General features: G+C 58.1%; 3 protein-coding genes across 3 annotated transcripts; all 3 read left to right on the plus strand.

Moving 5' to 3' along the window:
• Positions 1-263: 263 nt before the first annotated feature.
• LOC141929217 (uncharacterized) lies at positions 264-2,003 on the plus strand. Its single transcript, XM_074838399.1, has 3 exons — positions 264-366; positions 465-569; positions 1,000-2,003. Exons 1-3 carry the CDS (start codon positions 264-266, stop codon positions 2,001-2,003), a joined length of 1,212 nt encoding a protein of 403 aa, XP_074694500.1.
• Positions 2,004-3,190: 1,187 nt separating this feature from the next.
• On the plus strand, positions 3,191-6,385 carry LOC141929219 (uncharacterized). The gene is made up of 7 exons (XM_074838400.1): positions 3,191-4,051; positions 4,143-4,485; positions 4,562-4,741; positions 4,883-5,363; positions 5,430-5,714; positions 5,751-5,980; positions 6,304-6,385. The coding sequence occupies exons 1-7, from the start codon at positions 3,493-3,495 to the stop codon at positions 6,383-6,385; spliced, it is 2,160 nt and encodes a 719-aa protein (XP_074694501.1). The 5' UTR covers positions 3,191-3,492.
• A 6,016-nt stretch (positions 6,386-12,401) lies between these two features.
• Positions 12,402-21,468, plus strand: LOC141929220 (uncharacterized). Its single transcript, XM_074838401.1, has 8 exons — positions 12,402-13,130; positions 13,887-13,975; positions 15,762-15,875; positions 15,970-16,384; positions 18,471-18,773; positions 19,246-19,678; positions 19,770-20,112; positions 20,189-21,468. Exons 3-8 carry the CDS (start codon positions 15,778-15,780, stop codon positions 21,345-21,347), a joined length of 2,751 nt encoding a protein of 916 aa, XP_074694502.1. The 5' UTR covers positions 12,402-13,130; positions 13,887-13,975; positions 15,762-15,777; the 3' UTR covers positions 21,348-21,468.
• The last annotated feature ends 2,345 nt before the right edge of the window (positions 21,469-23,813 follow it).

Here is a 23,813-nt window from a genome sequence, read left to right on the forward strand (position 1 = left end):
TGCCCCACCTGCCCCCTCCAGCCCAGCACTCCAGGTGTGGGGCTCCTGCCACCAAGTCCCCCTGATCCCAAGGCTGTCTCAGCTCTGCCAACGGACCAAGGCTTCCCGTCCAAGGCACCTGCACCCACAGGCCCCTTTTAACCCTTTCCCTCCCCAGGAGGAGCCGGGGAGGTTGCTGGGGGCGGGGCGTAACCTGGGGACCCCCAACATTCCGTCCCGGGACACCCCAGAGAGTCCTTAGCAACCAACACCCACCACAAACCATGGTGCTGCCACCAGGGTGGGTGTCTCTGCGCGGCTCCTGGGACCCCCCAGGGCCCCGGTTCCTGCGGCTCTCTCTGCTCCCCAAAATCTTCTCCCACCAAGGTAGGCACCGACCCCGACCCCGACCCCTGCAGCCCGGGGACGCTCTTGGGGGCCAGAGCGGAGGTGAGCGCCGGCCATGGCCCCCGTCTCTCTTCCAGGCTCAGCCAACCTGTGCCCACTGCCCGGGCAGGAGCAGCCCTTCCCCACAGCCTGGGCACCCCCGGCGGGGGGAGCACCCCACGCCCCCCAGGCCCCTCCACAAGGTATGGCACCCCTCTCTGCTCCACCACCCCGGCACCTTTCGCACCTTCAGCACCCCCGACCACGGGCACCCCAGAGTCCCCATCACTCCCGTGCCCCCTCCCCAGGCAGTTTTTGCACGGGGGTTTGGCAAGCCTGGGCGAGCGTCCCTGCCCTCACCTGGCTGATGTGTGCCCAGTACAGCCCACGGCCAGAGAATTTACCACATACTTGGCGCCATCTCTCCCCTTTTCACCTCGGAGAAGCCAGACTCGTCCCCGATTTCTGAGCCCGTCCCTTTGGCACAGCAGCTCATCCCGCGGGCATCGCCCTGGCAACGAGCTCCCCACGTGCGTGGCGCGGAGCCGGGGGATGTTGGTGATGGGAGGCCGGCTCGGTGGGTGCCCCCAGAGGGTCCCCCTTGCCCAGCACAGCTCCCTCTCACCTACACAGGGCTGCTGAGGGCTCCGTGTGGCTGCCGTTTTGACCCCCGACTCTTTGGCTACGAGTGGACCAACATGCCACCACCATCCACCTCCATCCCCAGCTACGGGCACATCGAGGGGCTGTCTGCTCCCTTCAACATCGCCAGCACGGCCACCTCTGCAGGGGCACCCCTGGGCACTGACATCGCCCCAGGCAGCAACGTCCCCCTAGCAGCCGGTGCTGACCCCTACAACCAAGGCCCTGGGGACGCCACGGACGACCTGGTTGTGACTGAAGACATGCTTCAGCAAGAGGCCCTCAGGCTCTTCAGTCACTCCCTGGATGCGGTGGGTGTCAGCCAGGATGGTCTCAGCAGCGGCCCCATGCCTGGGGACAGTGGAGTCACCAGAGAAGAGGGGAGAGCGATGGCCCCAGGCTCCCCAGTGCTGTCGACGTCCATCCCCACCTACGAGGACGTCCAGGGGCAACCGGAAAACAACATCTCCGGCGCGGCCACCCCCATGGGGCCAGTCCCAGGCAGCAACATCCCCCCGGGCAGTGACGTCCCCACCAGCCCCGCTGCTGTCCCCCACAATGAAGACCTTGGGGGCACACCAGAAGATCTCAGTCTCAGCGATGAGATGCTGCTCCAAGAGGCCCTGAGCCTCTTTGGTTGGTCACTGGACTCGGTGGGGCTCAGCCAGGACGGTGCCAGCAGCAGCCCCATGCCTGGGGACCTGGCTGACACCTGCGCAGCCATCCCCCCCTGTGACTCCCCCTCGCTTTTGCTGCCCGATGAGCTGCTTGGCCTCGACAACACCATCGACACCGTCCTGGGCCTGGAGGACTTTCTGATGGGGCTGGAGGCCCAGGAGCCGTGGGGGGATGCGGGGATGGAGCCGCCCCCGTCCCAGCCGGCCATGCCAGAGAAGCGGGACTGGAAGCGGGGGCAGAGCACCCTGTCACCGCCCCCCAGCAAGCGCAGGGCACTTGCAGTCAGCCCGGGGAGGGCAGGGGGGAGTAAAGATTGATGTAGGGAACGGGGCAGTGGGTGATGAGAGTGGGGTATCTTGGGGGTGCGGGAGGAGGGTGGTGTATTGGGGGGGTATGTTATTGTATTTGGGGGGTGGGGGCTCAAGGGTGGGGTGTTTGGGGCGTGGGTGGGGATGTTCATGTATTTGGGGGGAGGGAGGGTATTAGAGTAGTTTTGATGGGACATTCTCTGTTGTTTATTGCAATTAAAATTTGTTTTCTTCAAAACCTCTCCGTGTCTGTGTAGGAGGGGGAGGCAGCGCAGGGGGCATCGGGAAACGGCACCCAACGGTGCAACAGCCCCGCTGAGCCCCAAATCAGAGCCGGTGAGCCCTGAAGGGCACCCAGCCGCCCCCAGGACCGAGTCACCACCAGCGGGGCAGGCAATGGTGGGGGGCGGGGGGGGACTCCCCCGGCCCATTCCCCGGGGCAAGGAGCCCTTTGGCGGGGCAGCCAGGACAGACGGCTCCCTGCAGGACTCACGGACACGGCCCCACGCAGAAAGCAGCACGGAGCCCCCGGCACCAGGACAGACCTTGGGGGGCCAGGGGGGGCACGGGCACACACCCCAGCCAGGGCCGCAAGGCCTTTGTCCTGAACACGGCCAGCATCCCCTCCCGCAGGGACAGGGCTCGCTGCAGAGCCCTTCCCAGCCTCGAGACGTTCACGCCCTTCCTCGCCTCCCACCCTGCTCTGCTCCGCAGCCCGGCATCACCTCACTACCGCAGCAAAAGAACCCCAAATCACCCCAGGAATGTTAAACTCAGTTATCCACAATTATTCTTCTAACCTCAAGGCCAGTTTACATTTTGCTAACTACCAATTCTTAATTCCCACAGGCACCTGCGGGCAGAGGCCCCCTGTTCAGCGACACCCCGGGATCCCACACAGCTCCTGGGGGACCAACGCCCCCCAGCCCCCGCTGTGCTCTCCGTCCTGGCACAGAGGAAAAGCAGCTGGCCAGGAGTGAAGCCAGTGAGGAGTCAGGACGGGGCTCCCTGTCCCCCCGCTCTCCTCTCCTGTGCCCTGGGTGGCGCCTTCCACCCCTCCAAACCGGCAGCAGATACGGCAGGGACAGAGTAGTTGCGGCTTCATCACTGGCGTTAGCCAGCCTGTGCCTCAGCTTCCTCCTGCGTGAGCTGGTACCAGGGCAGCTGGTGCCCACATCTGGGGAGCTTTACACCAGGCCAGATAACACTGAAAAGTTGCAGGGGAGTCACAGGCTGGTTTTGCTCAGAGCAGCCATCGACAGGGTGTAGGTACAGGGCCCAGTGTCGTCTGGGCTGTGGGTAAGCAAAGGCTGAGGGCAGCCATGGAGCGAGGGGCCGGAGTGTCCAGGACCCCATTGCCTGCGGAGCGGCTCACAGCCGGTCCCCGGTTACGGGGTGTCGTTAGGGGTGATGTCATAATGGGGCAGATCCAAACCACCCGACGACAGGGTGTCAGAGCGTCAGTGCTGCAGCCGCGCCGCCACCGGTCACAGCAGACATGCTGCGCTCTGTCCCGGGTCTGCCGGCGGCCTCTGAGCCTGCCCAGCTGCCCCCCATCACCTACCAGCTGCCCCAGGCCAGTGTCTGGCAGGGGGGGCCAGGGCCCATGGGGGCCCCGGGGCAGCTGGTGCAGCTCCACCCCGGCATGTGGCTCCCTCCCATGGTGCAGCTCCCCCCAGGGGTGCAGTTCTGCTCCATGGCTGCTCCCTGTCCCCCTGCCCATGGCTGGGGACAGCAGGTGGTGGGGAGGACGCTGGTGCCCCCCCAGCCGATGGGGCTGGGGCCGGGGGCCGTGGTCCAGGAGGAGCCCCTGTACCCCACGGGCTCCTGCCTGCTGCACGTCCCTGCCCGCCCCAGCCCCCCGTCACCCTGCCACCCCGCAGCTCAGCGCTGGGTGCAGGGCCCCCCTCTGCTCCACAACACGCCCGGCAGCGCCCAGAAGCTGCCGGAGGCCTCCAACATGGAGGCAGTGGCCGTCGAGGACAGCGTCCCTGCTGCCAGCGCCCACCAGCCCGCCCTGGCTCCGCTGACTGGCAGAGCCACCATAAAGCCCAAAGGTGAGTTTAGGGGCTGGCAGAGCCCACAGGCAGACAGCCAAGCTGAGGAAAGGTTGCATCGCCTGGACTTGGGTTGGCTTTGCTTTTGCAGCAGCAGTGACCGCCCTGGCAGCCCCGGGGAAGCCCGCAGACCTGCCCGAGCAGGGGCTGGACGCCTTCGCGGAGGCCTTTCGTGAGGAGGCAGAGGACACCACTGCCCAACAGATCCTCGCTTGGCTTAACACCGTGGATGGCGAGGACACCATCCCCGACGTCCTCGACAGCCCCAGCGTGACTGCCTTCCTCCAGCAGCTCCCTGACGTCTCTGCCTACGTGGCGGAGGGCAGCAGCCCCAAGGAGCAGGCAGTGGCGGCAAGGCTGGGGGACAGTGAGGACGCTGTCTCCGATGTCCCAGAGCTGACGGCCCTCCTCGGTGAGCTCCCGGACCTCTCCAGGTATGTGGAAGCGGGTGGTGGTGGGAGTGGGGAACAGTGAGGACACTGTCCCTGATGTCCTTGATTTCCCCAACAGCCTCACCAGCACCATGTGCTGTGATGAGCTCCCCGACCTCTCTGTGTACGTGGTGGACGGTGACTGCCCCCAGGACCGAGCGATGGTGGCACATCTAGGGGACAGTGGGGACACCGTCTTGACCGCCAGTGTCCCCAACTTGCCTGCTGAGGTCCTCAAGGAGCTCCCTGACCTCTGCAGGTACGTGACGGAGGGCGGCTGCCCCAAGGAGCGAGCCGTGGCGGCAGGGCTGGGGGATGGCAAGGACACCGTCCCCAGTGTCCCCCACGTCTCCAACTTGAGCACCTCCCTTAACGAGCTCCCCCACCTCTCGGAGTACAGGGCAGAGGGCGGCTGCGACAATGAGCAAGTGGCGGTGGTGATGCTGGTGGACGGTGAAAACATCTTCCCTGACAGCCTCTCCAGCACCGTCTCCTCCAATGAAGCCCCCAACTTCTTGGGGTACGGGACGCAGGGCAACTGGGCCAAGGACCACCTGTCAGCAGCGATGCTGGGGGACGCCGACCCCTTCTGGGGGGTGCCAGCCTCCCCCTCGCAGGACCCCACAGGGCAGCAGGGCAGGATGGCGGCAGAACTGCCCACCTGGCTGCCACCGAGTCCTTCGGAGACATCTGAGGAGAGCTCGGAGGAGAGCTCAGATGAGAGCTCGGATGAGAGCTCCGAGGACAGTCCTGCGAAGAGACCCCAGAAGGGTCCCCTGAAGGCTCTTCCAGACAGTCACCTGCTGAGCCCACAGGGGGTCCCGCTGCTGAGTCCCCTGCCCAGCCCCTCGCGTCCTTCCCGGCGTCACCCGCCCCGCACGGCCCGGCTGATGGAGGAGGTGCTGCGGAGGCAGCCCCGGGTGCTTCTGACTCGCCTGCCCCTGGAGAATGCGCTGAAGGGTCCTCAGGAGACCCCTCTGCCCAGCCGCTCACGTCCCTCCCGGAATCACCCAGCCCACACAGCCCGGCTGATGGAGGAGGTGCTGCGGAGGCAGCCCCGGGTGCTTCTGACCCGCCTGCCGCTGCCCTTGGGCGCTGTCTCTGGCCGGGGGGTGCCCGGATCGGGCCGGGCGGGGGGCAAGGGGGCCAAGTGCCCCGCCCCGGCCAGGAGTGCCAAGAAACGAGAGACCTCCCTGCGGGACAACATCCCACCCAAGAGGAGGAAGATGGTGGTGTGACGGGTGGGAAAACACTCAAAAACCTCGCAGGAGGTGAAGCCGGACAGGGACGGCGTGGTGGCGGGCAGCAGCAAGTGGAGAGCACCTGATGGCAACAACGTGCCCGCCAAGGGAGCCAGAACCCTGAGGGACACCACGGGACAGCGTGCCGCCCGCTCCAGCCCCAGCCCTCTCCCATATCTCCAACTATTTCTTAATTCATTAAAGTTTCAGTGTTTGTTTCACAGCGACCCTGCCAGTGGTCATTCGTGCAGCGGGAGGTGGGGGGTTAATGCAGCCCCTGCCCCATGAGCTGATACGAACGAAAATTGTCTGGAAGCAACAATCAGTGTGTTGAAGGGGTGATTGTGCACCGGGTGAAAGAACCCGCTTTTGGGACAACACACAGCCCCCTGACTGCACACCAGCACACACACACACAGACACAGACACTCCCTGACTGCACACCAGCACACACACACACACACACAGACACTCCCTGACTGCACACCAGCGCGCACACACACACACACACACTCCCTGACTGCACACCAGCACACACACTCCCATGGACTCCTCAGCCTCCTGCTGCCACTGCTCCCAGCCTCTCGCTGCTCCATCGCCTTCGGTTGCTCCACACTGGAACCCTGTCCCAAACCCACCAGACCCCCCCTGCCCCCAGCTAACCCAGCTCAGCCCTAGAGCTACCCCGCAGCTCTGTCCCAGTGACCCCTCTGGCTAACGGGGCGCTGGGGCAGCCAGCTGTGGGCTGGGGAGATGACCAGCCCTGCTCGGAGGGCAGCTCAGTGCGGCCTGGGCTCCGTGCTGGGTGTCCAAGCCGAGGCCTCTTGACAGAAACCTGGACTTGGTGGGACCGTGACACAGCATCATCTCCAGAGCCAGGACAGCTCCCTTCAAGCCATGGTCCAGAAGCAAAGGGCCCGCCCCAGTGCCCAGAGATCCCAGCTCAGCTGGAGGCGTGCGGGGCACCCCTGGGCGGGAGCCGAGCTGGGAGCTGCAGCACCATCACGTGCCAGGGGCCAGGAGCGCAGCAAGGTGGGGTTGGGATAGATGGTCCTGGCAGCTTCAGAGGCAGGACCTGGTGCAGCCAGTGCAGAGCCGACAGGCCTCGGTGGGAAGCAGCTCAGGGTATGATCCATCGTTTTGTTTACATGCCAGTGACTTGCCTTAGAAACTAACTCTCCAGATTTGTTTGATGTCTGTGAAGACAATCATGCCTCGTTACCCCTTTTTTGTTTCCACTCTGGAAGCCAATAGGGCTTCTCTGCACCCTCCCTGTAGGTATTTACAGACACTGCCAGGATCCCCCTGAGCCTTCCCCAGGCTGAACAGGCCCAGCTCTCTCACCTTTCCTCATGTGAGATGCTCCCGTCCCTTCATCATCTTTGTGGCCCTTTGCTGGACTCTCTGTCCATGTCTCTCCCGCACTGGGGAGCTCAGAACTGGACCCAGCACTCCAGCTCTCGCAGCACTCACCAGCGCTGAACGAAGGGGTGGGAGCATCTCCCCTGACCTGCCGGCAGCTCTCCTCCTGACGCAGCCCGCGATGCCGTTGCCCTTCTTTGCAGCAGCGGTACATTATTGGCTCACGTTCAACTTGGTGTCCCCCAGGTCCCCCTCTTCTGCAACGCCGCTTTCCAGCTGGGCAGCCCCAGGATATACCGGTGTGTGGGGCTGTTCCTCCCCAGAGCACTTGTGCTCTATTCAACTGATACCCAAAAAGCGGTCGAGGAAATCCAAAGAAGCACTGACACCTGCCTTCTGAACAGACTATCCCTCATATAGAGAGAGATGCTTGTTTTCAATCCGTTTGTGAAGTGCACAGGGAGGAGACCTCCAGCCATCTAATACCAGACGGATAGAAAAATGAATTCCCCTTAAAAGTCAATCAGTACACATTTAAACGGATCAACTGAAAACTGAAGAGTGGCAATGACCTGGTGAAGTGAAGGCCTCATTTGCATGGGACACTTATCACGGCACATATTTGTATGACTTGAAGTAGCCCACCAGCTTGGTCACCGAGCCAGAGAATTTGTGGAGGAGGGTTTACAAACAGCGGAGTGCGCTGCCGAGGTAGTTCTGTGAAGGGACCTGACACCCGTTGGCTTTCACACATTTATTTTTCCTTCGCCTCAATTAACTGAGTTCATTTTGGTGATGAAATCTTAGTAAAGGTGAAGTCAAACAATGTAGACTTAAAAGTTAACTTTTTAGTTTTGGAGCGTTATTCCTGAAGTCCCTGGAAATGTCTGTTTGCTCGCTTTGAATTTAACAGCTGCCAGCTTAGTCTAACAGCTCTCAGACAAAACCGGCATCTGCCAGCAGGAGCCTGTTCCCCGCAGGCAGCGACATCCCCTAAGCAGAGCCCTGGAAACTACCGAGACCCGCGAAGCGGTGTCACTCTGCCTCGCCACGACTCCACATCTCCAGATTGAGCAGCGACATCACGCTCAACAGGGCTACTTTTCACACTCGTCCAAGCAGAGCTCCGACAGGAATGTTCAACCACGCTGGAGCCAGCACCGTTGTTGATTCCTTCTCCCTTCTAGCACAAAACTTGTCTTGCTGCCAGTGATGGCCAGTAAGTAGCTACTGGGCTTTTGCAAGCACTAGACGTTGCACATCGACCACGTAGTCTCCTACGCCCAGCTCCGTGTCTAACAACAGATCGGAACGGCTCTGTGAGGTCTCCACACAAGCCTCAGCTACCGATGGTGGCCGAATCGCACTGTCCCTTCCCGCCCCACTGAATCGCTGGTGCCACTTGCCCTCCCGGTTCCCCGCACGCCGGCGGGACGGGCCCCAGGCTGACTCACGCCCCGTGGGGACAAGCCACAGAGAGCAGAGTGTGGCTCCCGCAGGCCGCGGCCGCCGCCAGCCGGGCAGTGCCCGAGGCCCCGTGCCCACCGCCCCACGCACCTTCTCCGGTCTGGGCGTTGCTGATCCGCAGGTCGCAGGTGGCCGCCTTCAGCTTCTGGCGGCCCATGATCTGGCGCTTGAGGTCGCTGAGGGAGATGTGGAGGCCGCTGAAGGTGACCGTGTCGCAGCGCAGCTGGGAGGAGAACTGGTCATGGACGCACGGCATGGCTGGGCCAGGCGACGCCTGCTCCTGACAGCGTCCGCCGTGCGCGGCAGGTGGTATCTGCCAGCCCCTGGCCCCCGCCCCTGCCACGCCTCCGGCCCGGGGCCCTCAGCGATGGAGCTGGGCTGCGGTGGCAGCGCCCACCCGGCTCCTCCTGGCAGCCCGGGCCAGCAGAGGGGTGATGGGGAGAGGCCCCGCGGCCCCGGCTCGGCCACCGATCCCGAGCTCAGCCTCCGCGGCCCCGGCTCAGGCCCGTTGTCCTGTCACCCCCTGGGCCTGTCCCTGCCTGGTGTCCTGCCACCCCCTGGGCCCGTGGTGTCCCTCCTGTCACCGTCCCGGCCTTCACCACACAGCATTACCTCCCGCCAGCCCCTGGGCCTGTGGCGTCCCCCCCTACAGCCCTGGGCCCATCACCGCCTGACGTCCTGTCACCCCCCAGGCCTGTCCCTGCCCATGTCCCTCCTGTCCCCCCAGGCTGTCACCACCCGCTGTCCCCTCCTGCCAGCAGCCAGCCAGGGCGAGGCAGCCTGGGGGAGAGGCAGCGGGCTTTGCCATGTGGCCTCGGCTGCCGGCGCTGCCGGGCGGTGAAGGGAGGGGACATCTCGGGGTGCCTGAGAAAGGCCCCGCTCCCCGCGGACGGGGCAGCCCCTTGTTCCCCGGCCGGGGAGGGGCCGCCAGCCCGGCCTGCGCTGGGAGGGGCCGGGGCCGGGCGGGGCCGCGCGCTCTAAAGGGGCCGCCGCGGGGCCTTTCTCCGGGGCTCTCACCGACGGTGCGAAGCCGGGACCCGCCCCGCGCCCGCCCCGATCCGCCCCCGCCGGGACGCGCCGAGCCGCGGCGGCTCCAGCGGCGCGGGCCGGGGCCCGAGAGCGGCGGCGGCGCTGGCCCTGGCCGTGGTGCTGGCGGCCCGGGGCGGCTGGAGCCGCGGGAACGGTGAGTCGGGGCCGGGGGCGCGGCCGAGGCGGGCGGCGGGGCCCGGGCGGCGGCGGCCCCGCGGCGGGAGGGGCCGAGGCGGGCGGCGCGGGGCGGCCCCGCCGCGCTTTGACCCTCCGTAGCCGTGGGGGGGGGCGGCCGCCGCGCCAGGCCGCACCGCGGGGCCGGCGGCTGGGGCGGCTCGGCCGGGGCCTGCGGCGCCGGGAGCGGGGCCCGCGGCCCTCCCGCGGGGAGCGGCTCGGGTCACCTTCGTCCCGGGGCCGGCGTGTTCGGGCCCAGGCGGGGCAGAGCGGGCCGGGAGGGACGGGCTCGGCGGCGGCCGGGGGGAGCTGGGGCGGGACCGGGCCGGGCTGCAGCTCCCGCCGTTTCGCCTGAGGATTGACCGTGCGGCGCCTCCCGACCCGCCGGGACTGTCGCTCGCGGGAGCGGGGAGGGTCCGGCCGTGCCGCCCGGTGCCGGGGCTCAGGGGTGGGGAAGGGCACGGCCCCCCCCGGCCCTGCTGCTGGGAAGGGGCTGAGCGGTGGCACCCGGCCCTGCTCTCCTGGGCCGCTTTCAGCCCCGGCTGCAGTTCCAGACGGGTTTAGCGAGGCGTGGGGCTGCGGGTTTGTCTTTAACCGCGGGAACGCTTCGGGGGAGCCGTTCAAATCCACGGGTGTTACGGGGGGTGAAGCTCGGAGGTCGGGATCGGTGTTTGCACGGGGTCTGGTAAAACACCAGACGGGTGTAAAGGTGTTGTGCTGGAGGTGTGAGCTTGTTAAATCCCGGCTGACACGAGTTTAAGCCTTACAAGCTGTTTTGATGTCAAACAAACTTGCTCAGGAAATGATTCTAGTTAGAGGTTTTAAGTTCGGATGATGTTTACAGCTGTTTTTAAATAAAAGTATTTATGTGAGGCGAGCTGCCTGGATACGTAAATCCCCTGTGCCCCGGACAGCCCCCTACCCCTGTCAGCTTTCCCTCCGCAGAGGCAATAGCAGTTCCAGTGCAGACAGTGCAGCGATGGCTGGTTTGAGCTGTGGCTGCTGCTCAGAGAACAAAGCAGCAGGTACCCTTAAGGCAGCCCCTTGTTCCCAGCAATCGGACAAGTTGCATATTTCACAAATCGCCCAGTTTCTTCCTCATACGTGTTTTTAAAATTACAAGCCTTGAGAGAGACCCGTGGTACGGCTTTAACCTGGGCGGGTAAGTTCCAGCTGGCAAAGCGAGTCCAAACCTGCCCCTCGCCAGCAGAGACGTGGAAAAGGGAGTTGACATCCAGCACTAATAATAAATACGTCTAGAGCTCTGGTCCAACAGCTCCTAATCTGAAAATGTTATTACTACTCCTACAGTGAAGCTTCTTATTTATTTATCTATTTAAATCACATTTGGCTTTTTGGGTTGCAAGCGTGTTTACGATCTTAACCCCCTAATCTTTGCTGTATTGCTACGTGGTGGGAAAATATACTCAACAATTTATGGATGGAGAAACAGCAGCAATGCACAAGATGCCAAACCAAAGTCTGGGGTGGAATATTTTTATATCGTTCACGCAGTGCAAATACTTTGTATTTTGTGGACAATTTGGACGATCAAGGTCCCTAACCGAAAAGGTTTTCAGCCACTCTGATGTTTGATTCCGATTTTTGAGCATGATGAGCTCACACAGCGCTGCAGTGCAGGTGGAGAGCAGCACGCTAAGGCGAAGGCCGGCGTCAGCGGGGCTCGGAATGCACAGACAATAGTGGCGTGAGCAAACAGGCTGTTCCCTGCGCAGCGGAACTAACGGAGTCTGCTTTCTTGCAGATTTGTGGCCTGCATTCTCTACAAACATGCCCCAGGATAACGCTGCTCTCCAGTGACAACATTCCCCCCGTCTCTGAGCCAACCGTACGTGGTTTTTCTTGTGCCCCGTACCTGTCTCTTCCCTTTACTCCTTTTAGACAGTATCTGGTAAGAGGCTGGGCAGCATGTAGTGTGTGTGGCTCAGCAGGCAAACTGGGAGGGTGGTTTGAGTTCACATTTAAAGCACCCTTTGGCTGGAGACGCTGAGTTTTTCCTCCTTAACCCATGCCCAGTTTTCATACATCTTTTAGGAATATGATGCGTGAGAACTCTCTTCCTCTTTTACATGTGACTGAAGTTAGTTGTGAGCTCAGAAGTTACTGAGAGGAGTAGAAGCAAGGGTTGAGGAAAGGAGACCTGACCTTGTTTTGCTGATCAGGGATATTAATTAAATTCAGACACCAGAGTGAAAAGAGCAGGCGTATTTTACTAGAAATAACTAAATAATATAACAGAATAATACAGAAAACATACAGTAAGAAAAGACAAAGTAGCGCGCTTAAACAAATAGGAAAATACAGGGTAATGCATCAAATCATTACTACAAGAGAGAGAGAGAATAGTGATTAAGAAAGATCCATCACCACTTGCATACGTTACCATCATCCAGACCCGCAGGCGCTGGGCAGCCCCGGTTACAGCGAGGATTTGTTGAGCCTTTCCCTGCAAGTGGGAAATCCTACGCGGTGCGTGCACCCATAGGTGAGGCATCCAAAGTCGCTGTGAGCGGGGCCAGCCTTATATACCTGAAATCAGTAAGCCAGAATAGCTGGCACCTTTGTTTTAAGCAGAAATATCTGGAGTCAGTCTCACGTTAGATTTTCCCAGAGCCTGGCCGGGGCTCAGGGAAAAAACTAAGGGAGTTTTCCCAGCTTATCGAGGTGATTTATGAGCAAGGTCACACACCAGGTCACAGGGCCAGACAATTGTCTTTGTGGCCCTGTTTACACACACAAAGAAGGATACATGTCTTACGATGTTTAAGTTACATTTTCTATACATATTTCACTAATGACTACATACTGAGTTAGCAATTTCGGTTCAAGACCTATTGTTCAGGTTTCAATATTCCCACCTTTTACATCCAGACAGGTGGTTTGTTATAATTTAGTACAATACCTATTGATACAATGCTTGTCAATTATAAAACATACAGGATTCATCTATAGGTCAACTCTGGCTTGGGCTTATTGTCCAAGCCTTAGCACTTCAGACCTGTGCATCAAATGAAGATCCATATTTCTTGTTCTGTGAAGAAAAACAGGTTTGTGTTTGGTTTTTTTTATCACTGTGTATTTTATCACTTGATAGGATTTTTATACAGAGTGTTGATGTCTATATGCCATTCTGGAATGTGAAAAGATCAAAACTGTTACTGTGTGAAATCTGTTATATTTTCAGTGTACAGCTTCCCTTACAGTTAGTGCTGTGTGATAGGAGAAACATGATTCATTTTGAACTGAAAGTTTGATCTGTAAGTGTAAGAATATTGTGTTTGTTCCTGTAGCAGAAAGATTTGCAGCACAGACCTTCTGGATCTCCACAAAGTTCAGCCCAGTGCATTTCCCCAGGTTTGTTCTAAAGAATGATTTCTGTGCTCAAGGCTTATCTGTTGGATTGTATTTTTTTCTTTAACATGCTTTAAAGGCTATACACGGTGTGTTATTGAAGCACAGAAAAAGTCCCTTTTAATAAGATGGCTTCATTCTTTTTTCTACTGGGTATGGCTTAGAGGCTCCTAGCAATCTCCTGTGTGGTTTTGTCTTTTTATGTTTCCTTATACCTTCTTGCTGTGTAACCTCAAAATATCATGGTGAAAAGGGATCAATAAGCTAGTTTTTCACTGATTGTCTGTTCTCTGGCCTCTGAAAAGACTAGAACTGTGAACTTTGTTTTACATCAGATTTTCATAATTGTCTATTTAAAACTTGCCTGCAGCTAGTGGTTGCTGGAAATCTCTACGACAAGCTAGCACTAATGGTCTGGACGTAAATCTTTGTTGCAACAAAGTGGGAAAAGAGACCTGGGAGAAAAAAAAAACCAAGAAGAAAGAACAGCTCTATTGCAGCATAGGCTTTGAAATAGCTTTTTGCTGCTGGAAGAGACCATCACGGCCACAGGTGTATAATTGAAATGGCATTTTAATTTGTAGACGTTGCAAGGTCTGCACTAACAGAACAGGCTTCTTGGCTCTCAGGTGACCGACGGGAACTAGAGCAGAATTACCTGCTGCCCTGCAGATGGTCCGTTTGGTTGCTTTGGCTGTAAGAAACAAGCTGACGTGAATCTCCAAGTATTGCTGTGTGTATTTCGTACGTTTTCGTTAGGTACCATTCGACTTGCAGTGCAAGGTGTACTTCTTTATGAAACGGCTCTTACCAAGAGGCAGTGCAACGGGAGTAACTGTTATAAGAAGGTAAGTGGCTGTTTGTGTTATCGAGAATGGTTTTGTGCGTTTAGGGGAACGTGCAGAGGCTAAAATAGGAAGCAAGAAGGAAAGTGAAAATAGGAAAAGTTGGCTGTAGGGCTTGTTGTTGAAACAGCTCTGTGGTATGGTCTGGTGTGATGGGTTAACAGCGATAGGTAGGGCCTCTCAGCAGTGTGCGGGCAGTGCTGATGGATCTCAGAAGATGGCTTTTGGTTGGTGCAGACTCTGCTAGGCAGCCAGTACTTATTTTCCACAGCCAAAAGCAGAAGCTGGAAGGGAACAGCTAATAGCATGGGCACTGGTTGTCTTTACCCACAGCGTGACACTGCAGGCTGCAGTGCCCAGCAAAAAAAGCCAAGGGTATCGTATCAGTGTAAGAGAAATACATTTTAAGAAAGGTATAAACTGTGGTGTTTGCATCCCCTCCGTCCCTCTCCCCACGTTTTGTCTCTGGAGAGTTTTAGATTTGGCCTAACGAGAACCGGAACTTCATGTTCTTGGCTTGTGGAGTACAGAAGGAGAACTTCATGGCTGATGATTTCAATACTTCTCCAAATGGAAATGGGAGGACATTTGTTATTAAGCCTTTGTTTAAGAAATCTGCCTTTACAAATCTTGCTACTGTCTAATTAGTGTCCTCCTTCAGAACAATGGGCTTGGAGCTCATCACTTAGCTGTTTCATTGAGCAAGGTGGAAGTGGAAGGAGAGATAATTGTTAGTGGAGGTACAGACTAAGAAAGGGGAACTTCTGGGGGTGAGTAGACACCAGTGCTTTTACAAGAAAAGTTGTAAATTAGCGATGCATAAACCTTGGCTGGGAACTGGAGACCCTCTTGAACTGCTGCAGCAGCGTGGTCCTGAAGCAGCCTCCCAGACACTGTGCTGGAAGAGGAGTTTGGTCGGGGTGGAAGACAAAGCTTGCGTGCAGTGGAGGGTCCTGGGCTCAGGGGTCCGTGAGATCTTGTCCACTCCCATGTCCTTAAAAGCACTTTGCAAAAGGGGCAGCTGCAGACCTTGTCAGTGATAAGTTTTAAAGATCGTCTGGCTGATTCTTCATCTTTGACTTCCCTGAAGTTCCTTTTTTAAAAGGATGTGTTTTGTCTCCTGCTCCTTATCATTCATTACAGACATTAGTGCTAAATAATTGTATCCCTTTTTCAGAAGTCTATTACAGGCTTCCATGTATTGTGTAATAGTGATTAAAGTTTTAAATATCTTTCCAGTTCACAGACTGTCTAGATTTAAAAAGCATTTAAAGCTGCTGTATTAAAATGAAACTTAGCCGTGGTATCTGTTATGTTCAGTGTGTGTGCATGCAGATATCAATCACTGTGTAGCAATGAGCATTGCAAAGAACTTGGGGGTTTTATGTGATCTCAGATTTTTCTTGTTTGCCATGAAATGTCCTTGTACGGTAGGGTGTGAATAATTGCGTGTAGGTTCTGGTGTTGTACTAAAGGAGCAGCTACTTTGCAATTTCCACACTAAATGGGCACAGTAGGGACCAATTTCCTGCCCTTCAGACCTGCTGATTTAGCCAATACGGCAAGTGAAGTGGCAGCTTTACATTTCTAGAAGGATCACAGGTAGTATATAAACAGTGCATCTCTGGGGCCACTTCAGTGTGCCCAGTCTGAGGGCAGCCGGGAGTGAGCATGGGGAATACAAATTCAAAAAGCAGCGGCAGAAGCAACACAATTCCAGGGAGACAATTTAATAAGAATTGCAATTGAATGTGCTTGTGGTCTAGATGCATATTCTGTATCCCTCCAGAGTGAAATAGAAACAGATGCTCATGAGTTTGAAGCAGAGTGTTGGAGTGCTGCAGTGGAACAGTCTTGCGCAAAAAGACAAAAGACCTTATAAAAAGGCGAGATGTCATTTATGGTAAGAGTATTTTTTGTCCATCCCTCCGTCCGTCTGCAGCTCGGCTCCAGCCGGAGTTTGTATCCTCAGGCCTTAGCAACCTCTCTCCCCCCAGGACTTGTGCTGCGACCCCCTGCACGCCCGCAGCCGGGAGGAGCGGGGCTGGTGGGACCCGACCCCCTCTGCCCCCCGGGAAAGGCTCCCCTGGACACCCGGGTTTCAGGCAGCGACTGGCAGGTGGCCGGGCTGCCCCAGGCTCCAGCGCTGCAGGGAGCAGCCTGCGCCCAGCCTCCAGTCAGGCCCGGCTGCCCAAAGGGCGCCTGCGCCCAGCAGGGAAAATCCCAATCCATGTTCCTGAAAGTAAAGCTTTGGATGCCCAGGTCTTTATGTTCCAGAGGCAAGCCGAGTTACAGCAGGTACCTGCAGGAGTAGAAGGTGCTGTGATTCCTATTGTATGGGCCGGAGGAGTCCCGGGAAAATCCAAAAGAGCAGACCCAGTAAGAATTGACCTTAAACCAAGATCATCCCCGGTAGTAAGAATTAAACAGTGTCCTCTAAAGCTAGAAGCTGGAAAGGGGTTGGTGCCAATAATTGAGAAATTCTTAAAGTATAAGTTACTAGTGGAGTGTGAGTCAAAACACCCCCCCCCCCCCCCCCCCCCCCATTTTGCTGGTTAAAAAGGCCAATGGTAAGGATTGCTGGTTGGTCCAGGACCTGAGGGCAATAAATCAGATAACCCAGGATATTCATCCTGTAGTGGCAAACCCAGACACATTGTTAACTGGAACAGCAAAGTACATGGGGATTCCAACGCCTGATGGTACCCCCTTATACGATATCACCATTGCTGGAGGCCAGAGCTATGGACAGATTACAGTGAGCGCAGCCTTTCAGCGGGGCAGTGCTAAGATGACTACTCAACAAGAAATCCAAATGGAAGAACCACCACAGGTATCCTATAACTGTGCTTGCATACAGCGATGTCATCTGAATGATGCAACTCCAGACTGCACAAACAACAATACTATAGCTGTAGGACTAGCCAAGGGCTGTAACAGTTACATGAATTCTGTAGACAGCCAATTTGATCTAGCCCTGTTACATAGATTTAAACCCTCAGTTAGGTGGCCTGTACCCCGAGCAGAAGGAACAGGATGGTACTGGCTATGCGGTAACCGAGCTCGGAAAATACTGCCCCTAGGATGGGAAGGAGTGTGCACCAGGAGCCCTCGCCCCGAGCACGACAGCAGTTAATAAGCTGCATGAACAGAGTGGATGGGCGAGGACCCTCCTTAAACGAAGCAGAAGGACTCACAGTGCTATAGCAGACTGTCCTTAGGCATTCCACAGTTTCGTTAGATGGTTTCTCTCTCGGCTTGGAGTAAGTGAATTGGAAAAGACAACTGTAAATATATCCACCATAATCGAGAACATAGAAAACAGAACTATGGACGCCACACAAGCGTTGCAAATTGAAGTGTCCAGTTTGTCTCAGGTAGTGTAACAAAATCGAATGGCCCTTGGCCTCGCAAGGGGGTGTCTGCACCGTGATTAACACAAGCTGTTGTGTATACGTAGATCAGAATGGCAGAATTTCCACGGGTTTGGCAGAAATTTGGGAACAGACCAAAGTCCTGCCTCAGGCCACCAAGGATGATACGTCCTGGGGCTTTGAAGAATTGTGGCACAAACTTAGCTCATGGCTACTGAATTGGGTATGGTTAAGAAATCTGTTTCTAATGATAATAGTAATGGTCTGCATCTATATCTTAGCTTGCATTATGATTCAGTGTTGTTGTAGACAAATCTGCATGAAAATGAGGTATTAAGTATTGAGACCTTGGATTTATGAGTCCAAAGTCTCAAGAAAAGGGGGAGTTGCTGCCTGTAGCTGATGCCTGCAAGCAGTTGGTGCTACTGGCTGTAAGGGGCCTCAGACGAGAATGCACCCAAGGGCATAATTTTTGCCACTGTGATGGGTCCATCCCGGGGAGGGCAGAGAAGCCAACAGACACCTGTGGGAGCTGAAGGTAAGAAAGCTGAGAAACTTTACAGACAGAGCAATGAGCCAAGATGAGGTCTTATATGAAAAAAACCTCAGAGTTCATGGAAAGGACACTAAGACACCTCTTCAGCCACCACTAGGGACCACCACAGACCACCGAAAACCCCCATGGAAGCCCCTCAGAGACCCTTCCCCAAATTTTAGTACACTTGTGCAATGTATTAACAGATGCATTAGATCCTCTGGAAATAGGTGTGCACTGCTCGGAAATTACATGAATATTTGTTGGTCTCGGTCCAGCTGGGATCGGGGCGACGCGCAGTTTGTTGAAGGGGGGGCATTGCCAAGAGCAAATGCTGCTGCACTGTGTGCCCGCTCCCAATTTATGACCACCTGTTTACATAGGTTCATTTTCACTTTTACATCCTACTGACCTTCAGGTTTTGCCTGTTTATAACTTACATGCTCACCACACTCTGCAGGTGGTGCTTTTTCCCGCTGTTTTTCACACAACAGGGTGTTCCATAATGCTGCCTCAGGTATCCACAATCATTCTTCTAACCTCAAGGCCAGTTTACATTTTGCTAACTACCAATTCTTAATTCCCACAGGCACCTGCGGGCAGAGACCCCCTGTTCAGCGACACCCCGGGATCCCACACAGCTCCTGGGGGACCAACGCCCCCCAGCCCCCGCTGTGCTCTCCGTCCTGGCACAGAGGAAAAGCAGCTGGCCAGGAGTGAAGCCAGTGAGGAGTCAGGACGGGGCTCCCTGTCCCCCCGCTCTCCTCTCCTGTGCCCTGGGTGGCGCCTTCCACCCCTCCAAACCGGCAGCAGATACGGCAGGGACAGAGTAGTTGCGGCTTCATCACTGGCGTTAGCCAGCCTGTGCCTCAGCTTCCTCCTGCGTGAGCTGGTACCAGGGCAGCTGGTGCCCACATCTGGGGAGCTTTACACCAGGCCAGATAACACTGAAAAGTTGCAGGGGAGTCACAGGCTGGTTTTGCTCAGAGCAGCCATCGACAGGGTGTAGGTACAGGGCCCAGTGTCGTCTGGGCTGTGGGTAAGCAAAGGCTGAGGGCAGCCATGGAGCGAGGGGCCGGAGTGTCCAGGACCCCATTGCCTGCGGAGCGGCTCACAGCCGGTCCCCGGTTACGGGGTGTCGTTAGGGGTGATGTCATAATGGGGCAGATCCAAACCACCCGACGACAGGGTGTCAGAGCGTCAGTGCTGCAGCCGCGCCGCCACCGGTCACAGCAGACATGCTGCGCTCTGTCCCGGGTCTGCCGGCGGCCTCTGAGCCTGCCCAGCTGCCCCCCATCACCTACCAGCTGCCCCAGGCCAGTGTCTGGCAGGGGGGGCCAGGGCCCATGGGGGCCCCGGGGCAGCTGGTGCAGCTCTACCCCAGCATGTGGCTCCCTCCCATGGTGCAGCTCCCCCCAGGGGTGCAGTTCTGCTCCATGGCTGCTCCCTGTCCCCCTGCCCATGGCTGGGGACAGCAGGTGGTGGGGAGGACGCTGGTGCCCCCCCAGCCGATGGGGCTGGGGCCGGGGGCCGTGGTCCAGGAGGAGCCCCTGTACCCCACGGGCTCCTGCCTGCTGCACGTCCCTGCCCGCCCCAGCCCCCCGTCACCCTGCCACCCCGCAGCTCAGCGCTGGGTGCAGGGCCCCCCTCTGCTCCACAACACGCCCGGCAGCGCCCAGAAGCTGCCGGAGGCCTCCAACATGGAGGCAGTGGCCGTCGAGGACAGCGTCCCTGCTGCCAGCGCCCACCAGCCCGCCCTGGCTCCGCTGACTGGCAGAGCCACCATAAAGCCCAAAGGTGAGTTTAGGGGCTGGCAGAGCCCACAGGCAGACAGCCAAGCTGAGGAAAGGTTGCATCGCCTGGACTTGGGTTGGCTTTGCTTTTGCAGCAGCAGTGACCGCCCTGGCAGCCCCGGGGAAGCCCGCAGACCTGCCCGAGCAGGGGCTGGACGCCTTCGCGGAGGCCTTTCGTGAGGAGGCAGAGGACACCACTGCCCAACAGATCCTCGCTTGGCTTAACACCGTGGATGGCGAGGACACCATCCCCGACGTCCTCGACAGCCCCAGCGTGACTGCCTTCCTCCAGCAGCTCCCTGACGTCTCTGCCTACGTGGCGGAGGGCAGCAGCCCCAAGGAGCAGGCAGTGGCGGCAAGGCTGGGGGACAGTGAGGACGCTGTCTCCGATGTCCCAGAGCTGACGGCCCTCCTCGGTGAGCTCCCCGACCTCTCCAGGTATGTGGAAGCGGGTGGTGGTGGGAGTGGGGAACAGTGAGGACACTGTCCCTGATGTCCTTGATTTCCCCAACAGCCTCACCAGCACCATGTGCTGTGATGAGCTCCCCGACCTCTCTGTGTACGTGGTGGACGGTGACTGCCCCCAGGACCGAGCGATGGTGGCACATCTAGGGGACAGTGGGGACACCGTCTTGACCGCCAGTGTCCCCAACTTGCCTGCTGAGGTCCTCAAGGAGCTCCCTGACCTCTGCAGGTACGTGACGGAGGGCGGCTGCCCCAAGGAGCGAGCCGTGGCGGCAGGGCTGGGGGATGGCAAGGACACCGTCCCCAGTGTCCCCCACGTCTCCAACTTGAGCACCTCCCTTAACGAGCTCCCCCACCTCTCGGAGTACAGGGCAGAGGGCGGCTGCGACAATGAGCAAGTGGCGGTGGTGATGCTGGTGGACGGTGAAAACATCTTCCCTGACAGCCTCTCCAGCACCGTCTCCTCCAATGAAGCCCCCAACTTCTTGGGGTACGGGACGCAGGGCAACTGGGCCAAGGACCACCTGTCAGCAGCGATGCTGGGGGACGCCGACCCCTTCTGGGGGGTGCCAGCCTCCCCCTCGCAGGACCCCACAGGGCAGCAGGGCAGGATGGCGGCAGAACTGCCCACCTGGCTGCCACCGAGTCCTTCGGAGACATCTGAGGAGAGCTCGGAGGAGAGCTCAGATGAGAGCTCGGATGAGAGCTCCGAGGACAGTCCTGCGAAGAGACCCCAGAAGGGTCCCCTGAAGGCTCTTCCAGACAGTCACCTGCTGAGCCCACAGGGGATCCCGCTGCTGAGTCCCCTGCCCAGCCCCTCGCGTCCTTCCCGGCGTCACCCGCCCCGCACGGCCCGGCTGATGGAGGAGGTGCTGCGGAGGCAGCCCCGGGTGCTTCTGACTCGCCTGCCCCTGGAGAATGCGCTGAAGGGTCCTCAGGAGACCCCTCTGCCCAGCCGCTCACGTCCCTCCCGGAATCACCCAGCCCACACAGCCCGGCTGATGGAGGAGGTGCTGCGGAGGCAGCCCCGGGTGCTTCTGACCCGCCTGCCGCTGCCCTTGGGCGCTGTCTCTGGCCGGGGGGTGCCCGGATCGGGCCGGGCGGGGGGCAAGCGGGCCAAGCGCCCCGCCCCGGCCAGGAGTGCCAAGAAACGAGAGACCTCCCTGCGGGACAACATCCCACCCAAGAGGAGGAAGATGGTGGTGTGACGGGTGGGAAAACACTCAAAAACCTCGCAGGAGGTGAAGCCGGACAGGGACGGCGTGGTGGCGGGCAGCAGCAAGTGGAGAGCACCTGATGGCAACAACGTGCCCGCCAAGGGAGCCAGAACCCTGAGGGACACCACGGGACAGCGTGCCGCCCGCTCCAGCCCCAGCCCTCTCCCATATCTCCAACTATTTCTTAATTCATTAAAGTTTCAGTGTTTGTTTCACAGCGACTCTGCCAGTGGTCATTCGTGCAGCGGGAGGTGGGGGGTTAATGCAGCCCCTGCCCCATGAGCTGATACGAACGAAAATTGTCTGGAAGCAACAATCAGTGTGTTGAAGGGGTGATTGTGCACCGGGTGAAAGAACCCGCTTTTGGGACAACACACAGCCCCCTGACTGCACACCAGCACACACACATACAGACACTCCCTGCCTGCACACCAGCACACACACACACACACATACAGACACTCCCTGACTGCACACCAGCGCGCACACACACACACATACAGACACTCCCTGACTGCACACCAGCGCGCACACACACACACACACACAGACACTCCCTGACTGCACACCAGCACACACACACACACACACACACACACACACACAGAAACTCCCTGCCTGCACACCAGCACACACACACACAGACACAGACACTCCCTGACTGCACACCAGCACACACACACACACACACAGACACTCCCTGACTGCACACCAGCGCGCACACACACACACACACACTCCCTGACTGCACACCAGCACACACACTCCCATGGACTCCTCAGCCTCCTGCTGCCACTGCTCCCAGCCTCTCGCTGCTCCATCGCCTTCGGTTGCTCCACACTGGAACCCTGTCCCAAACCCACCAGACCCCCCCTGCCCCCAGCTAACCCAGCTCAGCCCTAGAGCTACCCCGCAGCTCTGTCCCAGTGACCCCTCTGGCTAACGGGGTGCTGGGGCAGCCAGCTGTGGGCTGGGGAGATGACCAGCCCTGCTCGGAGGGCAGCTCAGTGCGGCCTGGGCTCCGTGCTGGGTGTCCAAGCCGAGGCCTCTTGACAGAAACCTGGACTTGGTGGGACCGTGACACAGCATCATCTCCAGAGCCAGGACAGCTCCCTTCAAGCCATGGTCCAGAAGCAAAGGGCCCGCCCCAGTGCCCAGAGATCCCAGCTCAGCTGGAGGCGTGCGGGGCACCCCTGGGCGGGAGCCGAGCTGGGAGCTGCAGCACCATCACGTGCCAGGGGCCAGGAGCGCAGCAAGGTGGGGTTGGGATAGATGGTCCTGGCAGCTTCAGAGGCAGGACCTGGTGCAGCCAGTGCAGAGCCGACAGGCCTCGGTGGGAAGCAGCTCAGGGTATGATCCATCGTTTTGTTTACATGCCAGTGACTTGCCTTAGAAACTAACTCTCCAGATTTGTTTGATGTCTGTGAAGACAATCATGCCTCGTTACCCCTTTTTTGTTTCCACTCTGGAAGCCAATAGGGCTTCTCTGCACCCTCCCTGTAGGTATTTACAGACACTGCCAGGATCCCCCTGAGCCTTCCCTAGGCTGAACAGGCCCAGCTCTCTCACCTTTCCTCATGTGAGATGCTCCCGTCCCTTCATCATCTTTGTGGCCCTTTGCTGGACTCTCTGTCCATGTCTCTCCCGCACTGGGGAGCTCAGAACTGGACCCAGCACTCCAGCTCTCGCAGCACTCACCAGCGCTGAACGAAGGGGTGGGAGCATCTCCCCTGACCTGCCGGCAGCTCTCCTCCTGACGCAGCCCGCGATGCCGTTGCCCTTCTTTGCAGCAGCGGTACATTATTGGCTCACGTTCAACTTGGTGTCCCCCAGGTCCCCCTCTTCTGCAACGCCGCTTTCCAGCTGGGCAGCCCCAGGATATACCGGTGTGTGGGGCTGTTCCTCCCCAGAGCACTTGTGCTCTATTCAACTGATACCCAAAAAGCGGTCGAGGAAACTCTCTCAGACTCATTTGGAGGGTCAGAAAGCAGGCATTCTGTATTGCAGCGCTGGGCGCACACGTGAATAATTTCGCAGAGGTGAGCGCACCGACTCCTAGCGCTGCACAGCTTAGAGTGAAAGCAATTCGGTCATAGGCACTAAATTTCCACAAAGCCATGAGCATATTCATACTTTTCCCAGAACTAGGTAACATATGCATTAGTACTTTGCACATGCTCACTTCCGTTGATCTAAATGAGTCGGTGCTCCTCTGGTGGTCTCTAGTGGCTAATTAGAGTCTTCCTCACTGTGTCCGTTTGATGAGCCTTTACTCCGCGCATGCTCGCTTCTCCTGGAGGCTCTTTGCCGAAATAGAGTCTGGCCTGGGCTTGTTCACAGCCACAATTTTCACTCTGCGGACACTGGAGCATCCTGTTATCTACTGTTAGGGGTCTAAACTGAGAGGCGTACATTTTGTTATCTATAGATAAGCGAGTTGTTTTACAGATGATCCCG

Source organism: Strix aluco, chromosome 13, assembly GCF_031877795.1.
Source record: "Strix aluco isolate bStrAlu1 chromosome 13, bStrAlu1.hap1, whole genome shotgun sequence".
Lineage (NCBI taxonomy): Eukaryota > Metazoa > Chordata > Aves > Strigiformes > Strigidae > Strix > Strix aluco.